This window comes from Cyclospora cayetanensis, unplaced genomic scaffold, assembly GCF_002999335.1.
Source record: "Cyclospora cayetanensis isolate NF1_C8 unplaced genomic scaffold, CcayRef3 CcayRef3_contig_3, whole genome shotgun sequence".
Lineage (NCBI taxonomy): Eukaryota > Apicomplexa > Conoidasida > Eucoccidiorida > Eimeriidae > Cyclospora > Cyclospora cayetanensis.
Genome location: NW_020312258.1, coordinates 325,491 through 337,581, shown reverse-complemented (window position 1 = coordinate 337,581; position 12,091 = coordinate 325,491). Strand labels below are relative to the sequence as shown.

Genomic DNA, 12,091 nt, shown 5'->3' with positions numbered 1-12,091 from the left:
TTTCTTCCCTTCCCTGCCAGCGCGTCCCCTTACCCTCCAGGTGCTTCCCTATAGCACTAGCGCTGTCTGTTGCCATCGGCAAATGCAGCTGCGGCTGTACCTATAGAGGCAATGAAGGCGCAAGAGGCTTCTCGCAGAAGATCGCCACCTCTCCTCCTGTATGGCCTCTGCTGCTCAAACGTGACAATGCTGTTTCGCACTTGAGTCTGCAGAGCACCGTCGACGATTCCTGCTGCTGCTTGTGCTGAATCTGCAGTTTGTCGGACTGCCGATGCTGCCTCTCCTGCACTTGCCATTGCCGCAGATTTCGCCTCCCCCCCGCCATCGACATCCGCTGCTCTTAAAGATCTCACAAGAGACGTCAGCAGCAGCAAAGCTCCGTGCAGCTCTTCTAAGGGTGCAGTCGCTTTCTGAAGCCTCTGAAGCTGCTGTGGCAACAGAACCTGCAACACAGAGCCACAGCAGCACGAAGTACACACACAAACAAACCGCCGCGTGCAAGCATGCTTGCATGCATGCAAGCATGCATGCATGCCTGGCCTCAAATCGCCGCCTTCTTTGTGCGGCAAATAATTCAAAACTGCCTTTCTGGAAGGCGATGTACAGGCACTGAGTTTTAAAGACCCTATTCTGTCTGTGTGATCTTGATCGAAACCTCACAGTTACAGCGTAGGGAGCGGCATGCGGTGCAATGCGCGCAACTGCAGCAGCAGCGAGCTTTCGAATTTGAGGATCGGGGTGTCTGTACACTCGACAGCACAGATATTCCAGCAAAATGATGGACAGCGGTAATTCCCGTTGCTGTTGCTGTTGCTGTTGCTCCTGTGTCTGCTGTTGCTGTTGCTGTTGCTGTTGCTCCAGTGTCTGCTGCGGCTCTAGCGCAGCAACGGCAGGAGCTGCAGTTACGAAACTGCTGCGTTTGCTGCCGATGGTGAAGTAGTCAGCAATGGTGATGATGCTGAGCCCTTGCTGCAGGGAACCTTGTCGACCTTCGATCTCTTGGAAAGCAGCGGCAGCCGCACGTCTCACACTCACAGAGCTGTCGAAAAGCAGTGCTAGCAGCAAGTGTCTGCCGAGAGTGCGACGCAGAGACAGAGGCGCAGCCTTCGCGGGGTAGCAGCGCGCGAAAGCCCATGCTCCATAGCAGGCAGCGTCTCGAATGCAGCTCCCCGAGAGACTGATGCTGCTGCTGCAGCCGCTGCTTCGACCCGCGTAGAGCACACAGCGGCACAGCAGATGCAGAGCCTGCTGCAGCTGCCGTTGCTGGACGGCTCCAAGACGCAGGAGCTCGGCTACTGCGAGGCAAGTGCCGCTCAAGAGGCGTTCCCCAGCTGCCGTTGATCTCACCTCAGGGACTGACATCTGCACCCACAGTTCGTTTGCATCCGCTATGACTGCTGAGCCGCTTGCAGCATACAGTGGCACAGGCTGCGTGCCTTGCGGGAAGGGTGCCATGACAGCGCAGCACACCTGCATCGCAAATCCGAAATTTCGTAGTTGCATAAAAATGTGGCACTCAGAAGAATGGAAATGGATCCTTCGCAATGTCAGCCCCTCAAGGAGGGTGCCGCTGTTACGATGCGTAACTTTATTTAAAGATCCGCTTTTACATGCCCCTTTCTAAGCAACCCAGTTTGATAGAGCTGCGTTCAGCTTTGCTATCTCGAATGTGCCTTAAACGCGAAGCGAAAAGCGAATCTGCCCTCAGAGCCTTCTCAGATCGCGTGCGGCTGTGCTGCTGCTGCTGCTCTCCATCCTAGTTTCTGCGGCTCGCTAACCTGCTCTGCGAAATCCTTGGGGAGAGAGAGACAAACTTTGCCTATGCCTTTCGCGGCAGCCCATCGGACGCGGCTGTCTGCATCGGCAAGCCTCAGAAGGAAGAGGGAGATGGTGTTTTCGACAGCGTCAGCTATGTCATCGGGAAGGCAATCCCCCTCTTCTGCCGCTTGCTCTTGCGGCGGCTGCTGGGGGGTTTCTTGCGGCTGCTCTGGTTGTTGCTGCTGCAGCAGCAGCTCTAGCGATCGCGCATTCACGCAATAACGCCACGCGATCCGCCGAGGAGGCAGCTGCAGAACTGCGAGGAGAGACGCGCAGGAGACTTGATGCTTTCTATACAACGCGGAAGCGTCCAGCTGCTGCTGAGCAGCATCGCTCTGCAGCACAAGCCGCTGCAGCCGAGACAGCAGACGACCTCCGACATCCTCTGCGCGCAGAGACTTTAGAATTTTCTGCAATGCCGCCATCGCTGCGAACAGGCACAATTCGCCTCACACACACGCAGAAACCTTAGACACACAAAGACAGAGAGAGAGAGAGAAAAAAAGAGAAACAGGAAAAAAAGAGAAAGAGATGATCCACCTACGCTACCCTTCGCGCCGCCCTTTCTAAAGCCTCTACTAAGGAAGAAGACAAGGAGAAGAAGAATAAAAGGAGAAAAAAATAAGAAGAGTTTTTAAAGGCACCATTTGTCTGCTCTGCGCCAAAGAGACTGGTCTCGCGTTCTTGCTGCGAGTGCTCTTGCTTGAAGTCTTGTTGCTGCTGTGGAGTGCGCAGCAATGTTTTCTCGCAATACTTCAGGAAGGTTCTCAGGAGAAGCTGCTGCTGATCATGGATATCTGGACGAACAAAGAGCGACTGCAGCAGCAAAGCGGCAGCATCTCCCGCCTTGGAGCTGCGGCTCAGACTGACGATTGCGAGCTGCAGCAAGCGCAGACTTAACGGTGCATCCGCTGAGCCTGCAATTTCCAGCTGCCTCTCTTCCTCCTGCTGTTCAGACTCCTCCTGCTGCTGCTTATGCGCCTGCCCTGTGGCTGCTTGCCGATCGGAAGTATCGTTCGAGTCTAAAGAATGCAAGTTGAAGGGAGCCAGTGCCAGGAGCGAGATCCACGCAAACAACGCATATACTGAGCTCCACAGAGGCAAGCTGGCACACACAGTACTAACAACGACAAGCGCTTCCTCATCTGCAGACTGTACAGCAGCTGCTGCAGCCTGAGGAACAGCTTGAGTATCATCATCATCTTGAGGAGGAGAAACAGCTTCAGCATCATCATCATCTTGAGGAGGAGAAACAGCTTCAGCATCATCATCAGCTGGAGGAGGAGAAACAGCTTCAGCATCATCATCAGCTGGAGGAGGAGAAACAGCTTCAGCATCATCATCATCTTGAGGAGGAGAAACAGCTTCAGCATCATCATCAGCTTGAGGAGGAGAAACAGCTTCAGCATCATCATCAGCTGGAGGAGGAGAAACAGCTTCAGCATCATCATCAGCTTGAGCATACGCATGAGCATCACGCTGCTCAAGCTGCTCTCTGTCTTGCTGCTCTTGTTGCTGAAGTGCTGCAAGAGCAGAATAAACCTGCTCCAGAAGCTCAGGCTCCTGCGGCAGTAATGCTCGAACTGCCTTGACACCCCTCACTTTGCAGAAAACATAGATAAGGTGTAGCAGCACTCGCAGGCAGCAGCTTGCCGTCGATGCTGCCCATCCAGACTCGCTGCCGCTGGAGCTTTGCTGCTGCTGTTGCTCTCGCTGAATCTGCGAGGTAAGCAGAGGCAAGTGATGTCTGACTGGTACTATGAGCACTTCAACGAGCTGAGGGAGATGCGAGTCTAACAGTTGCGGTTGCTGCTGGTATGGCGTCAGTGTATATACAACATCAGCTGCAGTGCTGCAGAATTGGTCCAGCCACTGCCGTACGTTCGACGCAGTTAATGCTTCCAAGTCTGCTTTTCTTTCAGCCCTTGTTGTCGGAATGCGTGAGGATGCCTTTTCTGACACACCGCTGCAGTCGTTCTGGGGAGTGCCTTCGACGGGGAGAGAGGCAGCAACAGCAGCAGCAGCAGCTGCTGCTGCTGCTTGTGCGTCTGCTGCACCGCAGGCATCATCTGTTGCCACTGCTGCTGCCTGCTGCATGCGCGCAGCGAGGAAGCGCAGCTGCTGCAGCGTGGTGTCAGCCTCTCTGAAGAAGAGTGCCTCGCAACGAACTGCGGCGTCATGGGCCGCTACAGCTGCAGCCTCCTGCAGCAGCAGCTGCTGCTGTTGCTGCTGCTGCTGAGCCTCCAGAGATCGGTGGCAGTCTTGGTAGTCCTGTGAGGGCTGGAATATCCAGCGAGAAGCCGACGCTCGTAAGCGATCCATGACTCCCTCCACAACACACACGCACGGCTAACGACAGCGCAGGTGTTGCATTCAAAGGGTCGTGCACGGCCGAATGAAGACGCAGTGCTGCCGATGCAGATGTGCGTGTGTGTGTATATGAGTGGTTGGGGAGGGGAGGGGCCTCTAAAATGGAATTCAGGTGGGCACCCCCCAAGGTGTCCGTGAACTGCTGGTCAGAGGGAGGGGGGTGGTGATTCTGGGGGATCTGATGAGCCACACTGCCAAACGAGCGCCTCTGCACTGAATTCGGCTGCCTTTTACGGCTAAAATACATTTATCAAGGGATCAGATCCAAAGATTCGCGCTTTCCTTCAAAGGAGGTGGGAGTTTGAACCCCTGTTGCCGACAACCCTTCACCCTGGGATCCACGAGGTTAAGCGCCCAGACAAACCCTTCTTAAGGTGCTTTTCGATTAAAACAAATCATTGCTCCCCTTTAGTAGGAGGACCTCCAGCCAAAAGCACCTCTTAAGGCGTCCAGGCACGTTCAAGGGAGTCTGTGCCGCCGTCGCTGGTGCTGCCGACTGACTGGTGTCCGAGGTGTACATACACCGCCACTGCCAGGCCACAGAAACTCCGAAGAAGCAAAACCGAAAAGTAGATCCGCTTAACAGGTATTCTTCCTGTTGTTACACACATTTTGATACTTTTCATTTCCTTCATGCCTAGAGAAGCCTGCCACCACCACCCCACGGTGGCTCCTCCAGGAGGCTGCACATTGCACCGCAGCACCAGCCGAAAGGGTGAGAAGGGGGCCTTCACTACTGTTTTTGTGGGAACCCTCAGTTTGATGCGACGGCGAACGCTCGGAGATATCCACACGGTTAACGTGGTGGTGGATCTCAGAGCTTTCCTTCACCCCAGCCGCCGACCACTGCCTACCTTCGGCCTTCCCATGGCGTAAAGGAAGCCTCAAGAGTGCGCATGACTTGGCGCACACGCAGAGGCAACACGCTGCTCCCTCGAAGCGCACCCCTGCTTCTTCTGGCTCGGGGGACGAAGAGGAAGATCCCTAGCGCCAGAAGTCTGCCAGCGTTAAAGTGCACCGCAGGTTGTGTGCCACACCGTTGGCGTCTCGATCGTTATCCTCGGCAGGAGACGATGGGGGAGGAAGAGGCCTCGATGGGCTCCTTGAAGGCGGGTGCTGCACTCTCCGAGCAAGACGCCCTCTGCAGGGAGAGGTTCCCTTCGAGTGGACTGCTGTACCTTCGCCTTAGACTTCTCCGCCGTCAATTGCGCCTCCCGAGAGCACCAGTGGAGTCGCGGATGACGCAGCTCGAGAAGGAGGTGCTGCAAGCCAGCGCATCCTCGAAAGCGACTGCGACTCCCTCTCTCGATGCTTGCCTTGCGTTCCTACAGGAGAAGGGTGGCAAGGCAGCGCAAGCCTTCAGTCCTGAAGGCTTGTCAGCTCTAGAACGGAGTGGGAGATACTCGGCGATCTTGCACTGCCCGTACGAGCTGTGGCAAGGCGAAGCCAGAGGTGAGCTGCTGCAAAAACATGGCGTTGAGGAGGCATCCCGCAAGAGCGCCTCCCATGGAGGTTTCTTGCTTCCTCCCCCCTTCCTTCTTCTTCTTCTTCTCTCTCTTTCTCTTTCTCTCTCTCTCTCTTTCTCTCTCTCGCTCTCTCTTCCTTCACATATATATATATGTTATATCATACCTATTCGCCGCAGCTTTGACGCCGCTTTGAAAAAAAACGCCCGTGGGCGTGCTGACTCTCTTTCTTCGAGTTTTTGTCTTCTCTCTTTGCTCAACACTGTTTTAGATGCCGCTTCTTGTGATGCCGCCGCTTACTTCGACTGGGGATCTCTTCTTGCAAGCCTTGGTTCCCCCCTGCCGTCCTACATGCAGCCACCCCAACCGGCAGACGCGAAGCTTTTGCCTTCCTTCACGCGCGTGCCTGACAGCGTTCAGGCGGCGTTGGGCATAACCAAGCGGCAACAGACGCTCTCCCCTCCCCGCAGCTCGCCACATCTCCAGAGATACACACGTGAGTGCTTCCGACACACCTCTCCAGGAGGCATGCGCAGACAGGCCGAGCTGGCTAGCTAGCTGGGGTGTAAATCCAGCTTGTCGAGACGAAGGCGCAACATGCACTGCCTTCGTCTTGGCGTTTTCTCAGCCGTTCTAGACGAACTCGGATTTCCACTCAGTCCCCTGTATCTGTGGAGTGCTGCACGGGAAAAAGCCAACATAAGCTGCAGCAATACCAACACCAGCAGCAATACCAACAGTAGCAGCAATACCAACACCAGCAGCAATACCAACAGTAGCGGCAATACCAACACCAGCAGCAATACCAACAGTAGCAGCAATACCAACACCAGCAGCCCACTAGAGCGCTCCTGCAGGCAAGACTTCATTATCGCCTTGCGAGGGAGGGGTGTGTTAGGGGCGTGGGGTTGTAATATCGCTGCGGATGCAATCGTCATGAGACGTCACCCCGAGACTAAGCGCCTTCAGGCAAGCCTTGACGTTTTAGAATTTTTCGCTCTGGGGTAGCTGGTATTTCAGAGCCAAAACGGCAGCTTTAACTGTTTCCTTGTTACTGCACCTCCCCAGACACGCCGATCCAGCGAGCGCTCAGACCCCTTAAAGCAGCGTCTGCATCCTGGTGCCTGGCATGCATATCCCTCTGCCAGCCATAGCAGAAAGCCGTGCATGCATGCATGTGCTTCGACGCTCCGTGCATGCATGCATGTGCTTCGACGCTCCGTGCATGCATGCATGCGCTTCGACGCTCCGTGCATGCATGCATGTGCTTCGACGCTCCGTGCATGCATGCATGCACCTTGACGCTCCGTGCATGCATGCACCTTGAAGCTCCATGCATGCATGTGCTTCGACGCTCCGTGCATGCATGCATGCGCCTTTGCAGGTAGCTCTAGTAAGGCGTGCAGATGGAACGGACGCGTATGCGCTGCCTGGTGGCTTTGTAGAGGAAGGAGAGCTGGAGAATTTGTCTCAGTGTGCTGCGCGGGAGTTTCTGGAAGAGGCAGCGGCATACTCCCTGAGTACCTCTTCGCCAGCAGCAGGAGCAGAAGACGCTGCGGATGGCGAAGACGAGGCAGCAGAGTCGGCAGCCTCCCGCAGCGGCAGGCTCGATGCTGCGGAGGAGACAAATGTGCATCGCTCCATTGAGGCTTTGAAGAGCTTGTTCGGAAATTTTCGCGTCTTCAAAGACGGCAACCTCGAGTTCACTTCCCCTCCCGCCAAGAAGCCGCCCCTCTGCGTATATGCCGGTCTTGTAGATGACGAGAGGAATACTGCGAACGCGTGGATGGAGACGGCTGCCTTTCTATGGGTTCTCGACGAAGCACAGAGCGAAAATATATTTCTGCAGGCTGGCAGCGATGCCGCTGAGGGATCGGGTAAGTTCCCGCACGTGCGTCATGCTGCAGTTTCTCAGGCGCGATGTCTTCAGAGGCTTTCTTCTGCGTTTTCTGCAGCGGAAGGCAGCGGCAAGCTTTGCTTCCTTGCACGGCGTGTGCTGACAGCAGCCGTGCACAGGCAGAGGGGGTGGCAGCGAGGCTTGCGATGGACGTTTGCCAGACTCTGCACTTGGCTGTGTGCTCGCTGTGGGGTGAAAATGCGCAGCTGCCTTCTACGATCTGGAGGAGGACAGCGAACTCGCCAAACGCGGCGTGAAGCCTCTGGAAAACCTCTTCGGATCTCATTCGGCGATGCTACGCCATGCCCTTCGCTTCTTGTAGAGCCAGAGGCGCTGCAGGAGACGTTTCTCGGTGGCTAGCTGGGTAGCCGCGCACTGGCTAGTTGAGCCCGACGACGAGCTGAGCCTTTTTGGCTCGTCTCGAATCTGCGTAAAATCGTTTCCTGGTTTGTCTGCTGCAGCCTGCGCAGACAGACTCTCGGAAGGCCAGGATGTCGCGCGGCTGCTGCCTCCTGCATGCGCCTTCATGTGCAGCAGCCGCAGCAGCAGAACTGCGGCTGAGAAGCACACACACATACATGCACACATACATATACATATATGTATATGTACATATATCTAGCACATCGCAGCACCCATGAAACGCGAAGGACCCCTACGCTCTTCAGGATTTGAGCGGTTCGGCCCTTGCTTGTTTGGAGCTTCCTTTCCCTCCCCCGCGTTTGGAAAAAAATAAGTCTCCGAAGATCACAGTAGTGCATTCGGTTCTTCGGCATCTGCAGGCCACTTCGAGCACACTGCACTTGAGAGGGTGTGGCAGCACCCTTGCTGTGACTGAGCACCCTGCAGCCTACGCCTCCCCGCAGACATGTAGATCGTTCAGTTCAAGACGCCAGTACATATTGGCAAAGCACCGTCACCCAGTGTTGCTTTATTCATATACGCCGAGTACGGCGTGGAACGAGGTTCATATCTACAGACACCCATACAAATACACATACACACATTAAGATATTCATATACACATCGAAATGCACATACACACACATTAGAATACCCATTTACACATCAAAATGCACATACACACACATTAAAATATCGATATACACATTAAGATATTCATATACACATCGAAATGCACATACACACACATTAGAATACCCATTTACACATCAAAATGCACATACACACATTAAAATATCGATGTACACATTAGAATGCACGTACACACATTCACATTTCCATGCACTCATACATATATATATATATATATATGTATGCGTACAATCACAGATACATACATGCTCATACACTGTAAATTTCCTGCTGGGGCCCTATAAAATTCTGTCCTGCTCAGCATGAGAGCAGGTCTCCCCGTAGCTTGCAGCGCCTCCTCCCGATTGGACGGAGGAGGCGGATGCGCAATTGGGAAGGCCGATTGCTCGCTTGCACTGCCTAGCCGAATAGATGCAGAATTGGAAACGGGTATGCGCGTGATTTTGAAGTATGAAGGGGCTAAGAAAACGGCCCAGCCGCCCGCGTCCTCTCTGAGTGCTATGTGATATGGCATCTGTCATCCTAAGCCAAGAGACATGAATCGCCCATCAAGAAGGCGCGAGTTGAAAGAGGGTTTGTCGGCTGGCTTTTACCACCAGCGTGCAAGCAATTCAGCGTGAGCTGGGAAGGTGAGGCCGCTCTGTCTAAAAGTCTTTCGCTTCCGAGGTGGCGCGACAGGTCGATCTGACATCTCTACGGGTTACACGTCACAGCCTAGAGCCTAGCCCCTGTAAATTTCTACGAGGTGTGCTGCGCTAAAAAAAACTAAATATATACCCCCAAAGCAATTGGTTTTAGCCCTTGATGGCGAGGCTTAAGGCCTGCTGCGTTTGTAGCTAAGACGGGGGTGCGATCAAGCATTCCCGAATAATTAGTGTCTATTTAACTGTGACTTGAATGGGCAAAGCGTCCGCAAAAAAATTAAGCCGACAAATTTTTTTCATGATCAGTCCGCCGGTTCCGCACCCCCCGCGAGGTGTCTGTACACCTGGTGCCCTTTGGTTTCGTCCAGGAGGAGTGCGTATTGCAGCAGCATCTTCTTTGCCGCTGCTGACAGCTGCTGGCAAAGAGGCCCCCTGTTGGTGCTATGACACTGGTCGCTGCTGTTGCGAATACCTTGCAAAAGCGGCAGAATCCCAAGCAGCACCGAGTAAGTTTCTCCTTCTGCAGGAGGTGTGGTACCGACACTCATGCAAATCTCGTCTTCTAGCAGCTGCACCGTCTCTACAGCTGCGCCCTTGTGTTCGGGTGTGAGAGACGCCGCCGTGACAGCACCCGATGAAGGCGAATTCAACCGCTGATACTGATTATTCTGCTGCTGCTGCTGCTGCTGCCGAATTCGATCCTTGAATCGGCGTATCAGCTTTCTCGCCAAGAGGCACGCAGCGGCTACAACAACGTGTTCCTGGCCCTCTGCCGCCAGTGCCCCCGCAGCGGCATCTGCAATGAGAGCTGTAGCTACTGCAGCTTCCGCTGCATTTGAACGGAGCAGCATCAGCATTAGAGGCAGGTGCTCCCACAACGTAGGGTTGGGGAACGAGAAGGCAAGTGCCTGCATGAGGCGCTGCTCCTCTAAGAAGCAGCTTTGCCTTTGCCGCCAGTACTCCTTGATGCCCAGCGCAACGTATTCTGCGGTGCATGCCTGCGGAGGCGACTGCTGCTGTTGCTGCAGCTTCTGCTGCTGTTGCAACAGCTGCTGCTGGCGTTTTTCCTCCGCTGCTGCCGCTGCATGGTGGCTGCAAAACCCCAAGGAGGCAACCACCCGTCTGAGGTTGAATTCCTCGTCAGCAGCTTTGCCCGAAAGAAAAAGCGAAGCTGCCAAGCACGATGAAATCGCAGAAGGATCGATGTGGAAGAAGGAGGGGAAGCTCGACTGAAAGGCTACCACTGCGGCAGCAGCCGTTGACGGCGCCGCCCCTACATCTGCTGCAGCACGAGAGAGCAGCAAACCGAGTTGCAATCGCGCCTTATCCCATGCGGCAGTACATACACCCCGAGGATACAGCAACGGAGGCGGGGGTGGAGGTAAGGGGGCGATAAATTCCTCCTCATTGTCTCTCTGCAATCGCCCCTCTTGGACCGGCAAAAAGGGGCCGTACTGAAAAACTCCGTTGTTGTCTGTCATTTCCGCCGGTTAGCGCGTGTTGTGTATGTTTGTGGTCTGCGCGGCAGAAGAACACTGCGAATGCTCAAATCCTCCTTCATGAAGGCGCACTCGAAGCAGCCAATGGGGTCAGCCCTGCCACTACCACTGCAGCCGCCTCCGTTGCAACGAGTGCTTCCGATCCTCCTGCCGGTGCTGCCTGTTCATGTGCTGATCAACGAACTGATGCTGTAGCCGTTGCTGACGCTATCGGTGCCCCTCCTGCTGCTGTGTTGGCGCTCTTCTTAAGCCTCTGGCCGCCTCCTTGCCGCTAACAGCCACTTCCATGAACACCTTTCAGGAGTATCCCCTAAAGAAACCGGTAAAACGCCCGGCAAAAGCGTGCGTTCAGGGTTTCTGGCGTCGATGGGCAGGCAACGAGCTGGAAGCGACTGGGAACAACAACGAGCACGTAGGGCTGCAAAATGACGTTCAGAATTTCCTTGGTGTGAGTATTTTCAGCAATATATAGTTGTCTTGCAGCGAATATAGCGTAGAAAGCCTATCTTTTTAAGCAGCGCTTTCTGCAGAGTTTACCCGTACGTCTTGGAGGGGGTTGGGCATGCAGCCGGTAGCGCTGCAGTACACCGACCTGATCTCCCTTCATCTGCTTCCATTCAGAAGCCATGCCTTCTCTGAACTTTAGTAACAACTCTCTCCAAAGACTCTTGAGTCTTTAAAAGACTCCTCATCATGACGGAGGGCGCCCCTTTATGCGTGTTTTCCATGGGGTGGTCCGTGAGCGTTTCTCGATGAATTCACAGAACCATGTCACACTTGAACTGTTACCAACCTGGCGTGTCCTCGAATTGAGCCGATTAAGGCCTGCTGTATGGTTGGTGTATTCAAGGATCGTTTCCCATGCGCCCAGTATACGAATGAAAGGCCGATTTACTCCTGAACTGTTTCACTAGATCAAGTGGCGTGTTCGCAACAGGTAGTAGGATTTTCTTCCCTGCCTTAGCTCCATATATACCTTTGCTGCGGAGCGTAGCGATATTCTCGGGATTAATAGCGATATCTTTTGCTTGTTCGCTTACTAGCTATTGTCAATTTCAATGCTCCCCGAAAGGTCTCTGTAGGGAGACAGTTAGCGCCAGGCTCAATGCTAGTTTGACAAAAGCTATTAAAAGTCTCTCGAAGGAGATCTGCCTTCTTCTGCCTCCGCCTTTTTTGCTTCCTGGTATGAGGGGAGAGGGATTTTCCAAGGTGTGCCTTGCTGCACCATCTCAGCACTCCAAACAATCGTAAACAATAGCATGTATAGTATCTTACGCAGGCGCACATAGCACTGTATCTTCTTGTATCGAATCAGCGCAAGACTGCAATCAGTAAGGTATA

The 12,091-nt window shown here is 54.2% G+C and overlaps 3 protein-coding genes across 3 annotated transcripts; 1 reads left to right on the top strand and 2 right to left on the bottom strand.

Annotated features, from left to right (window-relative positions):
* Positions 1 to 56: 56 nt before the first annotated feature.
* On the bottom strand, positions 57 to 4,140 carry LOC113147611 (ras-interacting protein RIP3-like). The gene is made up of 3 exons (XM_026338726.1): positions 3,323 to 4,140; positions 536 to 859; positions 57 to 348 (listed from the first exon to the last, which is right to left on the bottom strand). The coding sequence occupies exons 1-3, from the start codon at positions 4,138 to 4,140 to the stop codon at positions 57 to 59; spliced, it is 1,434 nt and encodes a 477-aa protein (XP_026194511.1).
* A 1,121-nt stretch (positions 4,141 to 5,261) lies between these two features.
* LOC34619468 lies at positions 5,262 to 8,287 on the top strand. The gene is made up of 8 exons (XM_026338725.1): positions 5,262 to 5,341; positions 5,834 to 5,979; positions 6,125 to 6,284; positions 6,542 to 6,623; positions 7,039 to 7,239; positions 7,357 to 7,531; positions 7,758 to 7,840; positions 8,174 to 8,287. Exons 1-8 carry the CDS (start codon positions 5,262 to 5,264, stop codon positions 8,285 to 8,287), a joined length of 1,041 nt encoding a protein of 346 aa, XP_026194510.1.
* A 1,266-nt stretch (positions 8,288 to 9,553) lies between these two features.
* On the bottom strand, positions 9,554 to 10,732 carry LOC34619469. Its single transcript, XM_026338724.1, has one exon. It carries the CDS (start codon positions 10,730 to 10,732, stop codon positions 9,554 to 9,556), a length of 1,179 nt encoding a protein of 392 aa, XP_026194509.1.
* Between the last annotated feature and the right edge of the window lie 1,359 nt (positions 10,733 to 12,091).